Genomic DNA, 17,310 nt, shown 5'->3' with positions numbered 1-17,310 from the left:
CATACGCTTGTATGAAATTCATTTCAATATGGGTCTTTTTCAAAGTACATATTTTTGGATATCAAAAAATGTGTCCAGTGTCTTCACCCCACCTTTTATCATTCCATGCCCAATGAAAAGCACCTGTTGCAGCAGCATCACACTTCTCTGGGGTGTTTTTATCCCCTTTTCTATTTAGGTCTCCTCCTCCTCCCTTCCTTCAGTCTGCAGTATGGCTAAAAGGATGAAAATAAAATAGGGAGTAAGATGACCTAGATCACAGAAATAATAACCCACTTATTTTCTATGCAGAGCCATGCTTGGTAACTCACTTGCACACCCTGCTGGTAATACTGCTGCTTATAAAGCTTGTTTCTAAATAAATCTGTGAGCTGAAAGCCAAAAGTATAGTTTAGACTCCTGCGGCAAATAGAACAGACAGCATAATTTATTACAGTGAATGCCTACAGTGATACTTGCAACGTGCATGCTAACATTGCTCTTAGTGGAGTTAATGATCCACAGGATACACATGTAAACCATGATGCTGCTATTTACATGATCAGGTTCCTATTCAAACAACAGAGGAGACAGCACACCACAGAAGGCAATTAGATATGCAAATATTGACTGTTAAGGGTTTTCTTTTCTTCACAACCTTAAAGTCTTGTGCAATGTAATAACACTGTTTTATACCCAGTTAATGCTTAAGTAAGCTCAAACTGAAGATATGGTTTAGGCAAGAATAAGCGATAACTGGCAGGAGCAGTTTACGTCATTCATTGATGAAATGATTATTTTCTGCATCCTGGTCTGTAAACAGAAACAAATTTTGAACTGGACTGCAAAATGTCATTTATGTCTTCTACTTCTTTGTTTTCTACCATACAAAAATGAATTATTCAAATTGCCATCTATTTGCACTCTCCTCTCCCTGCAATCTGTACTAAAATCATAAATGTCCACTGGCCTCTGCAGATCTGACCTGATTGAGTTTGACACCCTGAAAAGGTCCAATGCTCACTACAATCTCCAAAATGCTTTCAATGTGGCTGAGAAGGAGCTTGGCCTTACCAAGCTGCTTGATCCAGAAGGTGAGCCTCCACAAAAACATGAAGCACTCCTTTAAGTCACACTGAGGGCTGGACACTGTCCACCAAGGCACTAAGCCAATGGCATGAAACAGATTGATTATAGCTTAGTCTATGATAGTTTAGACAGCACTACATCATTACACTAATGATGTCCAAGGACGGGCAAACTTAACTGTTAAATGGAATGGCAAATAGACTGCATTTATATAGCACCTTTCTAGTCCACCCGCTCAAAGTGTGCCAACATTCACCCATTTACACACAACCTGTTCATCAGGAGGAGTTTCTTATGCTCCTTCACACACAAATTCACACACCAAAGGCACACCAAGGACACTTCGACATGAACTGAAGGTGCCAGGGATCAAAGCTCTTCCAATTGGTGGATGACCAGCTCTACCTCTTAATGACAGCTGCCCTTGTTGTTGCTATTGTTGTGCATGCTGAAGTTTATGATCAGTAGATTAAATGAGTGGGGAAGAGATCAGATGTTGATTTGATCACGCTCTCTTTTTTCCAGATGTTAATGTTGATCAGCCTGATGAGAAGTCCATCATTACCTACGTGGCAACCTACTACCATTACTTCTCAAAGATGAAAGCCCTGGCAGTGGAGGGTAAAAGAATCGGCAAGGTTAGCTGTGTGTGTGTGTGTCTGTACATTCAGGTGTACAAGTATGTAACTGTGAGTGTTGGCACACCAGTTGCCTTCATTCACAGATCTCTCTCTGTTGTAGGTGCTTGACTATGCTATTGAAGCAGACCAGCTGATAGAGAAGTATGAGACCCTGGCCTCAGAGCTGCTGCAGTGGATTGAGCAGACTATAGTGACGCTTAATGACCGGCAGCTAGCTAACTCACTGAGTGCTGTGCAGAACCAGCTCCAGGCCTTCAACTCCTACCGAACTGTGGAGAAACCCCCGAAGTGAGTAACAGAAAGCTTCAAGTTAATACAACTAATCACATGACCCAATTCATGTTGCCATCCGTATGCTAAATGCTAAGCTATTTGCTGAACAGAGTTTATGCCTGTCTCCACAGATTTACAGAGAAAGGAAACTTGGAAGTTCTCCTATTTACTATCCAGAGCAAGATGAGAGCAAACAACCAGAAAGTTTACATGCCAAGAGAGGGCAAACTCATCTCTGATATCAATAAGGTATGGATATCATCTCTGATTGTTAAAGTTAATTGAATTTTACAAAATTGGCATCATCATGTATGCAGTATTGTTAACCTGGTGGCAAGATGTTACCAACTTCATGTTTTCCTTTGGTATGGTAGGCATGGGAACGATTGGAAAAGGCTGAGCATGAACGTGAGCTTGCACTCAGAAATGAGCTGATTCGCCAGGAGAAGCTGGAGATGCTCGCTGCACGTTTCGACCGCAAAGCTGCTATGCGGGAAACATGGCTGAGTGAGAACCAGAGGCTGGTGTCCCAGGTAGATAGAAAAAGTGTGATTTAATCAACAACAGATAAATGTGTGGCTGCTGATGCACTCTCATTTCAGCCATGTTGAACAAAAGCTTATTCTCCTTTTTTCAATAGGACAATTTTGGAACTGACTTGGGAGCAGTGGAAGCTGCCACCCGTAAACATGAGGCAATTGAGACAGACATTGGGGCATATTGGGAGCGTGTGGCTGCTGTAGAGGCTGTTGCTAAAGAGCTGGATGCAGAATCATACCATGATGTGCGGCGTATACTTGCAAGAAGGGATAATGTGCTTCGACTCTGGGAATACCTGAAGGAGCTTCTGACTGCACGCAGAGAGCGGCTGAATGCCCATCGTGACCTACAGAGACTGTTTCAAGAGATGCGCTATATCATGGACTGGATGGCAGACATGAAGGTATTGAACCACTGAACAAAATGCATGTTTACACCATTTTAACCACTGTTAAACATTTGTTTTGACTTAAAACTAGTGCTTTGAATCCTGCACTCTGTTGGCTTTGCTTTTAATTAACAAAAAGGGATTTCCTAATCCTCTCAATTACGTTAGTTGTTGTTCACATATGTCCATTGCAGCTTTAGTGTCTGTACTTATCAGAGGGCCATTAACAGTAGTAATTAGCTTTTTACAGGCCTTGCCTGAATTGTGTTACCTGTCAGTGTTGCTTTACTGCAGTAATGCAATTACCTAATGGACAAAGCATTTTACATTTTGGCTGCACTTGAATTAGCCTGTTACCCACGTTACCACCTGAATGGTTCAAATTGTTAACCAGCACAAACACCAATAGAAGGTGTATAAGGTTATAATCAGTCATAGTCGGTAGGTATAGTTGTTTGTTTAATTTGCTGTTATTTTGTGCCAGTGAATGCACCGTACATGTCCTAAATATTCAACTTCTGTCCCAAGTCTGGTGTGAATCATTAATAGTCTTAAACATCAATTGCAGGTTTAAAAAAAAAAAAAAAAACAGAATCCATGCCTCTCTCTCCTCTGCCTTAGATCAAATGTTATAACTGCACAGTACTGTTCTGCTCACCCTCAGCTACTCACCATCTTGGAACAAATCTAGCAGTATTTGCTGTTATTGATTTTTGACCTATTCCAAAATTAGCATTTTAGATTTTCCCAACCGAGGAAGACTATAAGAAGGTGTTTAATTCTGTGGGGAATAGCTCGGGTAGAGATGTGTATGTGTTTATTTATTTTTCTCAGCCTGGAGTTGATTAGGCCATTAATCCATTGTTTTTCATTGCTAGCTGGACTCATTCTGTTATAATCTCTGCATTACACATTGCCATATAATTAGAACACTTATATACAGTTTATTATGCAATTGTTTTAATTGTGTTTGTAGTCCTATTACCGTATTTTGCCGTAATTTTTCAGATTGGAGAAATTTTCTCTGCGGTCTGGCTCCTCTTTTGTTCAAGTTGATGCACTGAAGTTACTGCTTGTTGAAATTCTGTTGTTGGGTTATTTTTTTTTTTTTTTGTCATTTAAAATATCAAGTGCATCGCATAGTACATAAAATGATTATGGTTCAAAATGTATTAATATCCCTTCAGTTTTATTTGGAGATGAAATAACCAAATGTTCTACTGAACTGTGTTCTCTGCCTTTTTCAGAGTCGTCTGCAGTCTCAGGACACTGGTAAACATTTGCATGATGTCTTAGACCTACTCCAGAAACACACTCTGGTAGAGGCTGACACTTCAGCTCAGGCAGAGAGGATCAAGGCAGTGCAGGGAGCTGCAAAGCGTTTCACTTCCTATGAACAGGGTGAGGCTTCAAACATATTTTTTCATATTTTCTGTACAGACAATGCAGCTTTGATCAGGCCTATTTTGGCGCTTTTCCACTACACAGTTCCAGCACGACTCGGCTCGCCCCGCCTCGGTACGGTTCCAGGACAGACCTTTTCCATTACAAAAAAGTACCTACTCAACGTGGGCGGGGTCGTCATAGCACGGCTCCGCGAAACTGCTGTGACTTCGTTTTTATACGCGACACAAAACACATAAATAATGGAGGACATGGAGGCAGTGGTGTACTTGCTGCTGTATGTGGCTTTTTGTCACACACAAAGCAAGAAAATTGAGCCGTATAGCTGTAACTATGGTTGTAACGTTTTAAACGTCATTTAAAAATGCCGGACGGCTCATGACTCTTCTGACCAATCAGCGGCCAGCAGTGTGTCAACGTCACATTTTAGTACCGGCTTGGCTCGCTTGGAACCTCACCAGAGCAGGTACTAAAAAAGTACCAGGTACCAGGTACTTTCCCTAGTGGAAACGCAAAAAGAACCGAGGCGAGTCGAGGCGAGTCGTGCTGGAACTGTGTAGTGGAAATGCGCCATTTGTGCTCAATATCTAACTACCATGTATTCCTGCCTTTTTTGATTGCCAGCCTACAAACCATGTGAGCCGGGACTAGTTAGTGAGAAGGTTGAACTGCTGGGTCGAGCCTATGAGGAGCTTGGCCAGCTTGCTGGGTCACGCAGAGAGCGTCTAGAGGACTCGCGCCGTCTGTGGCAGTTCCTCTGGGATCTTGGAGAGGAGGCAGCCTGGATCAGAGAGCAAGAGCAGATCCTGGCCAGTGGAGACTGTGGACGTGACCTCACTTCTGCCCTTCACCTGCTCAGTAAACATGAGGCTTTCAGGGATGAGATGGCAGCCCGCTATGGCCCCCTGAGTAACAGCATTGCTGCTGGGGAAACTTTGGTTAAGGAGGGACACTTTGGAGCTTCAGAGGTCACAGAGAGGATTGATGACATCCAAGCACAGTGGGCACATCTGGAGGAGGTAGGTGGTCATCACTATTCTTTGTATTCCTTAGAAAGTTATAAAGCTGTTTTCTCCAAATATCGGCTCTTTTCTGTAATCTTCTTTGTTTCCCTGTTCCTCAGACAACTAAGCTCAGAGAGCAGAGGCTGAAAGAAGCAGTAGCCCTGCATCAGTTCCAAACAGATGCCAATGACATGGAGGCATGGATCATGGAGACTCTCAGACAGGTGTCCAGTCAGGAGGTGGGCCACGATGAATTCTCCACCCAAACTCTAGCACGCAAGCAGAGGGAAATAGAAGAGGAGATCCAGAGCCACCATCCCGTAATCGACTCACTGCACGAACAGGTCCAAGCACTGCCCCAGGCCTATATAAATTTCCCACAGGTATGTGTTCTTTGTCTTTCATACTTCTTAAATTCGACATTTTTTCTTTAGTGCTAAATTATTGTTTATTGCCGACTGTAGGTGGATGGGCGTCTGCCTGCCATTGAGCAGAGCTACGAAGAACTGAAATCTCTGTCAGTAGCTCGTCGCCAGGCCCTGGAAGGTGCCCTGGCCCTCTACCGCATGTTCAGTGAGGCTGGTGCCTGCCAGCTCTGGGTGGAAGAAAAGGAGCAGTGGTTATATGGCATGGAGATCCCAACCAAACTGGAGGACTTGGAGGTGGTGCAGCAGAGGTCAGTCAAGGAGGAGGGGAGGAGAATAATGTTATTGCAGAAAATTTAATTTAAAAAAAAAAAAAATGGTAATGGCTGAATTCTTTTTTTAAAAACTTTTTATTTATTTTTTACATATACAAAGAACATGAGATCATCATGGGTGTTACAGTTAAAATCAAAGTATTCTTTTACACATACATCATGGTTTAATTAGTATGACATTAAACCATGATGTATGTGTCAAGGTGTATACACGATCCATTTTTCCCAGTGTTCAGTACATTTCTCCAACTGAAGTTTTAAAACAAAAGTAAGTCTCTCCATACAGTACATTTCTTGAATGATCCCACGCCACTGATCCAATGTTGGAGGATCTAGTTGCAACCATTTCCTAGTTATAGGTTTCCTACTACTTGCCAAAAGTATCTTCAATAAGTATTTATCCTTCTGTAGGACTGTTTCCTGTATTTTACCGAGATACAAAGTAACAAAAGAGAAATCTAAATCCACCCCAATTATTTTATTTATCTCGGTAACCACCTCCCCCCAGAATGACTGGATTTTCGGACAGGCCCAAAAAACATGAAAGTTATAAAAAATCTCACTACATTCTTCCAGCCCAACTCTCTCAACGATCTTGAGTTTGCAGTGGTCGCTTGTGTCTCGCATATTTCCATCCAGATCTCATCTGATATTTGTGTTTCTGACATATGATTTTTAGAGGCTTGTATACTTCCATATATTCTCGAGACCAATTTTTTATTGTCTTTTTTTGTATGCATCATGAAATATAGAAATCAAATTGTATTCCTTCTCCTCTTTGATTTGTAATTTTTGGTAATGGCTGAATTCTGATCCTCAAACCCCATTGAAGTTGGAGTAATAGAAGCTGAGACTTACTTAAATGAACACAAGATTAATTTAAAAACAAGATAAACATTGACAGAATTCCACAACCATCAATACATCATTCGTAGCTCTAATCTTGTCTTAACAATGTACAAAATATCACTGCTTTCTCTCAAAAAATAATTGTGTTATCTACAGAAAGTCTGTAGTCTGTTAGACTTTGAATAAGTGAATTGATGCTAGTCTATTATTTGTGGCTGCAGATTTGAGACACTGGAACCTGAGATGAACAACCTAGGCAATCGTGTCAATGATGTGAACCTCGTGGCTGAGCAGCTGCTGAGCTCCGACAACTGTAACAGAGACCAAATCCACCAGACCCGAGACCAGCTGGACAACAGGTCAGAGCTTACACATAAGATCAAGCAAATCCAACTTTTTTTTTACACAAAAATATATTTGTGCTTTGACCAGCATTTAGCCTAAATATTTCATTTGGTGTGGTCCCTAGATGGAAGGAGTTCGAGCAACTTGCTGATCAAAAGAAACAAGCCCTAGAGTCGGCCCTTAACATCCAGAACTACCACCTGGAGTGTAATGAGATCCAAACCTGGATGAGGGAAAAGACCAAAGTTATTGAATCCACTCAGAGCTTGGGCAATGACCTGGCTGGAGTGATGGCTCTACAACGCAAACTCACTGGCATGGAGAGAGACCTGGAGGCTATTGAGGTATGAAGAGGTCACATGCAGTGCATTATGCTAGGGTATCTCTTAATCATTTCTACATTTAAATCATTTTTCATGTCTTTTTAGGGCAAATTGGATGACCTGAGAAATGAGGCAAAGAAGCTGGCCAAGGAACATCCAGATGAGGCTGGAGAGATTCAAGGACGCCTGGCAGGCATTCAGGAGGTGTGGGAAGAGTTGAACGACACCATGAAACGACGTGAGGAGTCATTGGGTGAAGCCAGCAAATTGCAGGGCTTCCTGAGGGACCTGGATGACTTTCAGTCCTGGCTGTCCCGCACCCAGACAGCCGTGGCCTCAGAGGACATTCCCACTTCTTTGCCTGAGGCGGAGAGTTTGCTAACACAGCATGAGAGTATCAAGAATGAGGTGGATAACTATAAGGAGGACTATGAAAAGATGCGAGCGGTTGGTGAGGAGGTGACCCAAGGTCAAACAGATGCCCAGCACATGTTCTTGGCCCAGAGGCTCCAGGCGTTGGATACTGGCTGGCATGAGTTACGTCGCATGTGGGAGAACCGTCACAGTCTTTTGGCTCAAGCCTTTGACTTCCAGACTTTCTTGAGAGATGCAAAGCAGGCAGAGGCTTTCCTCAACAGCCAGGTTAGAAAAAAGCTGTGTAATTGAATCTTATGATGGTGAACTGTAAACTCACCTATACAATAATCATGTATCAATGCTTCTCTTCTCATTTCGCCTCATTGGCCCATTCAAATCCAGCAATCAGAGCCAAATTCAAAGCCCAAAAACTGTTTGCCCAAAATCCCATGTAATACTGATCTAAAGCTCCTACTATGGTTTCAGTGAGGCACACGGAAGTTGTTCTGGTTATCAGGTGTTTAAAACAGACTCTTTAACCTATATACATATACATACTATATATATATATATACAGAAAAATAAGCTGCACTGTAAGCAGACCATAGGACTAGATCTGTATGGTGTAGTCCACTACACTAGGTATATTTTCATGTCGTAAAATCCATACATCATCGTTTTAAGTAGCAGAAAAAATCAAATTAAAAATGAAAGTAATGGTCATTCACATGTAAAGAGATTTAAAGGCAGCTGCTACTAAGTAATGGAAATTGTTGAATGACACAAGAAATGGTCCCGGTGACTCATTTTACTTTGAATTCTTCAACATATTCCCAGTTTGCACTTGTTTTAAATGTTTTAAACTCAGTGAAACTCAGCTTGAACCTCGAAGAAAAAACAAACATTTGAATTAGATAACTGCATATAAAAAATGCATTTTTAAGACATCCATTCCTTTCCTCTGTAGGAGTATGTGCTGTCCCACACAGAGATGCCTACCAGTCTTCAGGGAGCAGAGGAGGCCATTAAGAAGCATGAGGATTTCCTCACCACCACAGAGGCCAGCGAGGAGAAGATAACTGGTGTGGTGGAGGCTGGACGGCGCCTCATTAATGACTGTAATGCAAACTCTGATAAGATCCAGGAAAAAGTTGATTCCATCCAGGAGAGGTTAGAGCAAAAGTTTAAAAAAGGGTGAAAAAGCCCTACTAATTAAGTTCTCCTTTTTGATTTGGCATTTTAAGAATGTCTTATTTAGCTTTCTTGTAACTTTGTTCCAGGCATCTTAAGAATAAGGAGGCTGCAAATGAATTGCTGACAAAGCTTAAGGATAACCGTGAACTGCAACACTTCCTTCAAGATGGACAGGAGGTAAAAGAAAGAAATTAATAATCATAATAATAATAACAATAATTATTATAATAATGATAATCAAATGAAACAATAGCATAATGAATAAATAAGTCAGTAATTGTATTTCATTCTAATTTTGTTAATGATAATTCTTATTACATAATGTGATTGTCCTTTCTGTAGCTCACATTGTGGATCAATGAGAAGATGCTGACAGCTCAGGACATGTCATATGACGAGGCCAGAAATCTTCACAGCAAGTGGCAGAAACACCAGGCCTTCATGGCAGAGCTGGCCTCTAACAAAGACTGGCTTGACAAAATCGATAAGGTGTGACCATTTTTATATCAATAGTTGTCATTAATTAACAAACACACAAGGAAGAAATAAAATATAATGCTAAATTAACATTTCTTTCACATCCACTTATCTCTGCTGGTTAACTTTTTTTGTAGATATAAGTTTAAAGGTCATTTTATTTCTGAGATCCCGGTTTTCTGATTGGCCTTGTCCAGGATCACTTATTTATCTGTGATATGTGGACAGTTGTTTTGTTTATGTAATGTAAGTGTTAGATAACATGCCATTTGTCTTTCCTTACATTGGGGACAATCTGCCAGCATTGGTGGCAAAAAAGCTAACTCAATGTAAATGAAATCTTATCCATGTTTTTTGTCTCTAACAGGAGGGTCAGGCGCTGGTGGCAGAGAAGCCAGAGCTGAAACTTATTGTCCAGCAGACCCTGGAGGACCTACAGCGTCATTGGGAGGAGTTGGAGGGCACCACCCGCACCAAGGCTCAGTGCTTGTTTGATGCTAACCGGGCAGAGCTCTTCACACAGAGCTGCTCTGCTCTGGATGTCTGGCTTAAAAATCTTGAGGGTCAGCTGCACAGTGACGACTATGGCAAGGATTTGACAAGTGTGAACATCCTGCTCAAGAAGCATCAGGTACAACGTGCAAGCAAAGCACAATCTATTTCATCTTTGCTCTGGAGAAATAGTGTACATTACACAACTTTAAAATTATATAACATAATTAGTAAAAGTACTAATTTATGAAGTTTAAACTATGTACATTATTTAAAGAATTTGAATTTCATCTGCACTTAATGGTAGGTAGAGTGTAGAGACCCTGAACTCTCTGAGTGTGGTTGAAATGACCAAATGTCTTACAATTTTGTCTTAAATGTATTTACTGTCCCTGTGTAGATGCTGGAGCACCAGATGGATGTCCGGGAGAAGGAGGTGGAGTCGCTGCAATCTCAGGCCCTGGCCCTGTCTCAGGAAGATGCTGGACTTGCTGAAGTAGATGGTCAGCAAAGGCGTGTCACTGACAACTTTTCCAACCTTCAGGAACCTCTCACACTGAGGAGACAGAAACTGCTCGCTTCCAAAGAGGCACACCAGTTCAACAGAGATCTGGAGGATGAAATTGTGAGTGGAATTACCTTACTGACTGCATACTGTAAATTAGATGAGGGGTAGTATGGAGTATATAAGTTTTCCTCCTGATCCTGTTTTGCTTCATACTCATGTTTTATTTATTTTGTTTTTCTCTTAGCTATGGGTGAAAGAGAGGATGCCTTTGGCGACCTCCACAGACCATGGAAAAGACCTGCCCACAGTACAGCTGCTAATCAAGAAGAACCAGGTAAAGAGATGTTTTTTTAAAAAAGTCGCTTTTTTTTTGGGATGCAAGATAAAGGTGGCTTACACTTATTGCTATCTCTAAATTCCTAACATATTCACTGAGTATAGACCTAAGGCAAATGCGGGAGGCATAAACACACCAGTTAAAGTTAACACCTTTCCTGTTGCTGAATCAGACATTGCAGAAGGAGATCCAGGGCCATCAGCCTCGCATTGATGACATCCACAGACGAGGGCAGACTCAAAGCCAGGTAGATGGTGAGAGACAGTCTGCTCTTGAGGAGCGCCTTGTTGAGCTGAAGGACCTCTGGGACCAGCTGATTGCCGAGACAGACAAGCGTCATGCCCGTCTAATAGAGGCCAATCGCGCACAGCAGTTCTATGCTGATGCAGCCGAGGCAGAGGCCTGGATGGGAGAGCAGGAGCTACACATGATGTCAGAGGAAAAGGCTAAGGTGAACTGAGACAAAATAAGACCGATAATTGTTCTTTGTGTCATTCTTTAACAAATGCCTGTCCTGACAGAACTAAACAATTTCCTGTTTGTCTCCAAGGATGAGCAAGGTGCACTAGTGATGGTCAAGAAGCACCAGATCCTGGAACAGGCACTTGAAGACTACGCCCAGACTATACACCAGCTAGCCAACAGCAGCCGACTCATGGTCACCAGTGAACACCCAGAGAGGTGAGAGAGCTTAAATACATTTGAATATTACACTGCCAACTGCGATTCCACACATATTCTTAAGTATGAAGTTATACACTCATAACCACTCATCTGTTTGGTCCCATTTAATTCTAACAGCGAGAGAATCAACTTACGACAAGCCCAAGTTGACAAGCTGTACGCAGGATTGAAAGACCTTGCTGAGGAGCGTCGTGGACGTCTTCAGGAGAGGCTGCGGCTAACCCAGCTGAAGCGGGAGGTGGATGACCTGGAACAGTGGATTGCCGAAAGGGAGGTGGTTGCTGGTTCACATGAACTAGGACAGGACTATGAGCATGTCACAGTAAGTTTTTTGTAATTTATATGCTTTGGAGACAATGACGCTTAGGGAAATTTAGCTGAATTAATTATGTTGCTCATTTTTGCCCTGATTTTTATTTCTGCAGATGCTGAGAGACAAGTTCCGGGAGTTTGCTCGTGACACTAGCACCATTGGCCAAGAGCGTGTAGATGGTGTAAATGGGCTGGCAGATGACCTGATTGAATCGGGTCATCCGGAGAATGCCAGTGTGGCTGAGTGGAAGGATGGGCTCAATGAGGCCTGGGCTGATTTGCTGGAGCTGATTGACACACGCACACAGATGCTGGCAGCCTCCTATGAGCTGCACCGCTTCCATCAGGATGCCATGGAGGTGCTTGGACGTGTTAAGGAGAAGAGGGAGGCGTTGCCCACTGAGCTTGGACGTGATCTGAACACTGTCCAGCATCTACACAGACAGCACAACACTTTAGAACATGACATCCAGGCCCTCAGTGGACAGGTCAGCTATCTGTTATATAGAAGAGATCTCATGTGAGATTCCAAGAACAACATGTGAACAGAAGACTGAATGTTCTTCTTTGACCTTATAGGTGAACCAGGTGCAAGATGATGCAGCACGGCTGCAGAAGGCCTACGCTGGAGAGAAAGCTGATGACATTAATAGGAGTGAACATGCTGTGACGTCTGCGTGGGAGGGCTTGCTTGAGGCCGGTCAGACCCGCAGGATCCTCCTGCAGGATACTGTGGAGAAGTTCCGTTTCTTCAACATGGTGCGAGACCTCATGCTCTGGATGGATGGCGTCAACCTGCAGATTGATGCACATGATAGCCCCAGGTGAATGTCATCTTCTGCAAAATTTTCCAGTAACCTTCATGATGTCAATATAATCAGTGTTAGAAGTATATAATCTCACATTTCTTGCTGTGTTGTTATCCCAGGGATGTATCCTCTGCAGGGTTGGTCATTGCCAATCATCAGGACATCAAGTCAGAGATTGAGACCAGAGCAGACAGTTTCACTGCCTGTATTGAGATGGGAAATACTCTCATCAACAATAATCACTATGCAGCTGATGAGGTAATTATGCAAGAAGTCTGTTTCACTCTTATCTACTTAATGCCAGTCTTTTCATGTGCCTTCTCATTACTGAACGTTCCTTCATTCACAGATCCGTGAGAAACTTGTGCAACTCCAAGAAAAGAGAGACAAGATCAACAAAAATTGGCAAGACAAGATGGACCATTTACAAATTGGTATGCAAGCTTGACATGTTTCAGAGTTTGTATCAGGGCACATTCAATGTAGTAGTTCTATGGTAAAACAGAATGTGGGTTGTGATGGTTTCTGCATGTTGCTACAGAGTAGACCTGAAATGCAAACGGGTATGTCCAGTTTGAAAGCTTGTCAAACACTTAGATACCCCACAGCAGTTTACACTCCTTTTCTCTGTCTACTTGTGAGGTAAACAACATGACACTGCAAGGTGTTCTACATGCCGTGTTCTTACACAAAATGGATTGGTCAACTCAGTTTATTACTGCACTTGCCACAGTGCTACATTGTGTTGCACAGGACTTTTTGGTTTGTCTGCCTACTTTTTTATTTTTTATTTTGTGGAACGCTTTGCTAGGGCAGTCCTCCCTACACTAGCACAGTGGTCTTATCGAAATCATTGAATCTTTTGTTTTGGGCGACAGAGTTATTACAGGTTTGAATAGTCCCCCAAGTGTGTGAGTTATGGTTTTTTTTAATGTCTTATTATTTATTCTCTCTCTCTCTCTCTCTGTTTTTCTTCCTGTCTTCTGCTGCCCTTCTCTCTGCGTTTCAGTGCTGGAGGTGTTGCAATTTGGACGCGATGCTTGTGTGGCAGAGTCTTGGTTGGCAGGGCAAGAACCTCTGGTGCGAACAGCAGAGCTGGGCTCAAATGTGGATGAGGTGGAAAGTCTAATTAAGCGGCATGAGGCCTTTGAGAAACTTGCTGCTTCCTGGGAGGAGCGCTTTGTTCTTCTGGAGAAACTCACTACAGTAAGTGGAGATGCGATTAAAGTCACAGATCCAACTTTTATGTGTATTTGAGAGTGGAGCAGCCTGGTAGATAAAGGATGTACAGGATGTCCACCTCTCATCTATGAATGTAGGCATTGACTTTCCCTCATTCAACAGGTTTAAATTGAGATAACACCACTGAGTTTTCATTTTTCAGCTGGAAGAACAGGAGATGCAGAGGAGGCGAGAGGAAGAGGAGAGGGCACGGCGACCCCCAACACCACCCCCAACAGTTGAAGTGGCACAATCTGAGACAGAAAGTCAAGCACATGATTCTGCAGCCAGGTAATTTTCTGGTAGAGCAAAATGCTGTTGGAGTACAGTATAAACATTGTTAATAATTATGACTAAACATGCTTTCCTTTTCTCTCAAACACAGAACCAGTCTGGACCAGACAACACTCAATCAGTCGGTGTCAGTGAATGGAGTACACAGCGACGACACATCTCAGGTGAGACATGTTTTTAAATTGAAAATGCTTTGAGTGTCTTTTTTTTCTTTTCTTTACCAGGTATTCAGTGTAATCTTCTATGTTAAGGCTTCTATATTGCAATGAGATGTTCACCTGCTAAGTTTTGCTAATATTGTATTGCTGACAAACTATTAAAAACATGACAACATTTTGTAGCAAACCATGAAATTCATGACAATATATCACATATTTTCTTTGGGTTCAAAAAGAAGTTGAAACCTGTAAGTATGTCATAGATATAGAGCATAGTGTAGCTGTATGTGAGTGTGTGTCCCTGTCTTGTCTGTACTTCAGTCAACAACATTATCCCTTATCATATAATGACATTATTGCTCAATAGAAAGAAAAATATTTTTTTGTGTGGTAGTTTGCTTTTCTGAATCCTAAATTACCAGAGAGTGGCTAATTCAAGTAAAAAACCTGGCAGCAATATCTATCAGCAATGTTTTAAAGTGAAAATGAAGAGCAACTGTTTGCTGGCTGTTACTGTTGATGTAGTGCAGTGTGGAAGCACTTTCTGTGGCACTTTGGGGTTGCAGTAGAAAAAAACTGTCACCCACCACCTCAGGGACCCTGAAACAAATCTTGTGGTGCTTTGGTATTATGTCCTCGTTGCTGAACAGGCGACTCCTGTTGAAAAGAGGCAACTGGGAGGAAGGAGTTCAGATACAGTAAATGTATGTTACATGAAACTCCTCACTAGCAAATGAAAATGAGCACCAGGTGCTTTGATGTGTTTCAGTCTACACTGGCTGCTTGTCGAAACTAGATGTCATCTTGTGTTGCAGCTGAAACAGCAGACAAGAATTGGTAGTGGAAAGAGAGCATTTTGTATGAAATGAGCTCCATTCATTTTATAGTTGACACGCACAATAGTTGACATCAGTAGCTAGGTAGAAATAGATGTTAGAAATGTCTCAAAAAGTTGTAGAAATTCAACCTACTTACTAATTTTCTGCCAAGGTCAAAGACGTCTTAACATTTTCTTATTGCGTTTTTATCAGCAGTCATTATCGCTATCGTTGTCAGTGGGAAAGAAATCAGAGCCTAAACGTGTGTGTAAGCCAAAGCAGCTGGAGCGTGTGAGTACCAAGACATGGTCAGCTTTGTAGCTTCCCCTTCGCCCCCTTCACAGCCCCCGCTCAGCTCCTGGTCAACTGCAGTGCCTCTTTTCTTCTGTTAAGAAGTCATTGCTCTCTGTCACAGATGCAACCATTGCTTTATTTACTCATTTATTCACTATTATTTAATGAGTCACATCACTGTTTGAATGCATGATGCAGATTCATGAACATTGTTTTCATGGATCATTCTCATGTTGAAGTCTGCTGTTGTATATGTGCTCATATTGACCAGGACAGGAGTGACTGTAGAGTTTTAAATGTGGTGACACTTGTACTTGTACAAAGCTAATTTATATGTAGCTTGTTTTAGTATTTTCCTATATGTGTGCACTTCCTGTCATGAGTGTGATAGTCATTTAACAGGTCTCTTAATTGAAGAAAAAAAGACAAACAAAAACGTCTCCTCAGCTGATAATTATTCCTTCTACTTTCATGATTCAAATATAGGATTAGTACATACTTTAAAAGGCATCTTATTGTTTGGGATACAAGATTAAGTTGGTAAATAATAGACAAAATACTAGTCACAGTGCTCATCTAAGAGATTTTGGACATTTTAGGCTTTAGATAGTTCAGCTGTGTTTGAGTGTGTGTGTCTATCTGTTATTGTCTTTGTGTTACAGTACAGATGATCATTTGTTCATCTGTAGCCACTGAGTAAAGGTTATCTTAATTATAATGGTATTACCTTGCAAAATGTTATCAATTCTGCATCTGCTCCAAACAAATCTGATGTAATAGACTTTAGAGGTATTCATGTTCAGTTTAGCATGCATGTTTCCCATATGTGTGGTTCCTGTAATTGTATGCCTTACCTATATGAGCTACTGTAATTGTCCAGTTAAATATCAGTGTACTGCGGCTATGTTTATGTGGACCTTCTGAAACTACGTTATGCTGTTATCTCAGGTAATCATACAGTGGTGTTAAAGCAAACGTCATCATGGCTTTTCCATGTATGCCTGTGAATGGCTGCTTTGCTGCTCACTGCTTCCATCCAACCAATGTTTTTTTTTCTACTTCCTCACCACCATTCACGTTCTGCTTCTGACCACAGGGCTCGGAGTCAGAGTCAGTGAACGGACCAGGTAGAGACAGCGGGCTGGCATCTTCTCGTCTCGATCCGTCTGCCACCTTACCGAGCAGGGGTGGAGCAGAGTCTGAGCCAGAAACCATGGAGGGCATGCTCTGTCGAAAACAGGAGATGGAGTCCCACATGAAAAAGGCAGCTACTAGGTCAGTGTTTGCTATAATGGACCTTGGAGAGGAATCTGGGTCACAATTGAAAATATAAAAAAGAAAGACATTATAGATATATAATGATAAACTGCTTTTTTGGGCAACACATGCTGCTCCTAATCCCATTTCTTCACGTTCATAGGTCATGGCAGAATGTGTACTGCGTCCTAAGAAAAGGAAGTCTTGGTTTCTATAAAGACGGCAAGAGCGCTAGCAATGGCATTCCATACCACGGAGAGGTACCCATCAGCCTCGGAGAGGCTGTTTGTGAAGTAGCTCACGACTATAAGAAGAGGAAATTTGTATTTAAGCTCAGGTGAGAAGACACACAGCAAATAAAAACCTCAGAACACAGATTACTGAAATAACTGTTAGCTTATATATAAAGTGAGACACAATGATGAAATACCAAAAAATGTCTTTGAGTTGAGTTGCTGACTTAAAAGTGTATCTCTTCAACACTGTGTTTTTAGGCTAGGAGATGGAAAAGAATACCTGTTCCAAGCAAAGGATGAGGTAAGATGTATGCAGCTGAATTACTT

The 17,310-nt window shown here is 41.9% G+C and overlaps 1 protein-coding gene across 2 annotated transcripts in view; it reads left to right on the top strand.

The window, feature by feature from the left end:
• sptbn2 (spectrin, beta, non-erythrocytic 2) overlaps positions 1-17,310 on the top strand; it is a 33,704-nt gene that overhangs the window by 12,389 nt on the left and 4,005 nt on the right. Inside the window, exons 6-38 of one of the 2 annotated variants that reach the window (XM_062433487.1) lie at positions 958-1,073; positions 1,594-1,706; positions 1,810-1,997; positions 2,114-2,231; positions 2,357-2,515; positions 2,623-2,925; positions 4,158-4,311; positions 4,939-5,333; positions 5,438-5,701; positions 5,783-5,994; positions 7,089-7,226; positions 7,337-7,556; positions 7,641-8,177; positions 8,860-9,062; positions 9,173-9,263; positions 9,429-9,575; positions 9,931-10,194; positions 10,456-10,680; positions 10,808-10,897; positions 11,073-11,351; positions 11,451-11,581; positions 11,702-11,906; positions 12,010-12,384; positions 12,476-12,720; positions 12,825-12,963; positions 13,055-13,139; positions 13,715-13,911; positions 14,090-14,217; positions 14,312-14,384; positions 15,410-15,487; positions 16,587-16,765; positions 16,911-17,084; positions 17,242-17,284. In XM_062433487.1, the coding sequence (XP_062289471.1) occupies positions 958-1,073; positions 1,594-1,706; positions 1,810-1,997; positions 2,114-2,231; positions 2,357-2,515; positions 2,623-2,925; positions 4,158-4,311; positions 4,939-5,333; positions 5,438-5,701; positions 5,783-5,994; positions 7,089-7,226; positions 7,337-7,556; positions 7,641-8,177; positions 8,860-9,062; positions 9,173-9,263; positions 9,429-9,575; positions 9,931-10,194; positions 10,456-10,680; positions 10,808-10,897; positions 11,073-11,351; positions 11,451-11,581; positions 11,702-11,906; positions 12,010-12,384; positions 12,476-12,720; positions 12,825-12,963; positions 13,055-13,139; positions 13,715-13,911; positions 14,090-14,217; positions 14,312-14,384; positions 15,410-15,487; positions 16,587-16,765; positions 16,911-17,084; positions 17,242-17,284 (6,268 nt within the window). The remainder of the gene's footprint in view (positions 1-957; positions 1,074-1,593; positions 1,707-1,809; positions 1,998-2,113; positions 2,232-2,356; positions 2,516-2,622; positions 2,926-4,157; positions 4,312-4,938; positions 5,334-5,437; positions 5,702-5,782; positions 5,995-7,088; positions 7,227-7,336; positions 7,557-7,640; positions 8,178-8,859; positions 9,063-9,172; positions 9,264-9,428; positions 9,576-9,930; positions 10,195-10,455; positions 10,681-10,807; positions 10,898-11,072; positions 11,352-11,450; positions 11,582-11,701; positions 11,907-12,009; positions 12,385-12,475; positions 12,721-12,824; positions 12,964-13,054; positions 13,140-13,714; positions 13,912-14,089; positions 14,218-14,311; positions 14,385-15,409; positions 15,488-16,586; positions 16,766-16,910; positions 17,085-17,241; positions 17,285-17,310) is intronic. The other variant, XM_062433486.1, reaches the window with a different exon arrangement.

Source organism: Scomber scombrus, chromosome 14, assembly GCF_963691925.1.
Source record: "Scomber scombrus chromosome 14, fScoSco1.1, whole genome shotgun sequence".
In the NCBI taxonomy this organism is placed as follows: domain Eukaryota; kingdom Metazoa; phylum Chordata; class Actinopteri; order Scombriformes; family Scombridae; genus Scomber; species Scomber scombrus.
Note: the sequence above shows the minus strand (reverse complement) of the source record. Positions and strands in the feature narration are given on the sequence as shown.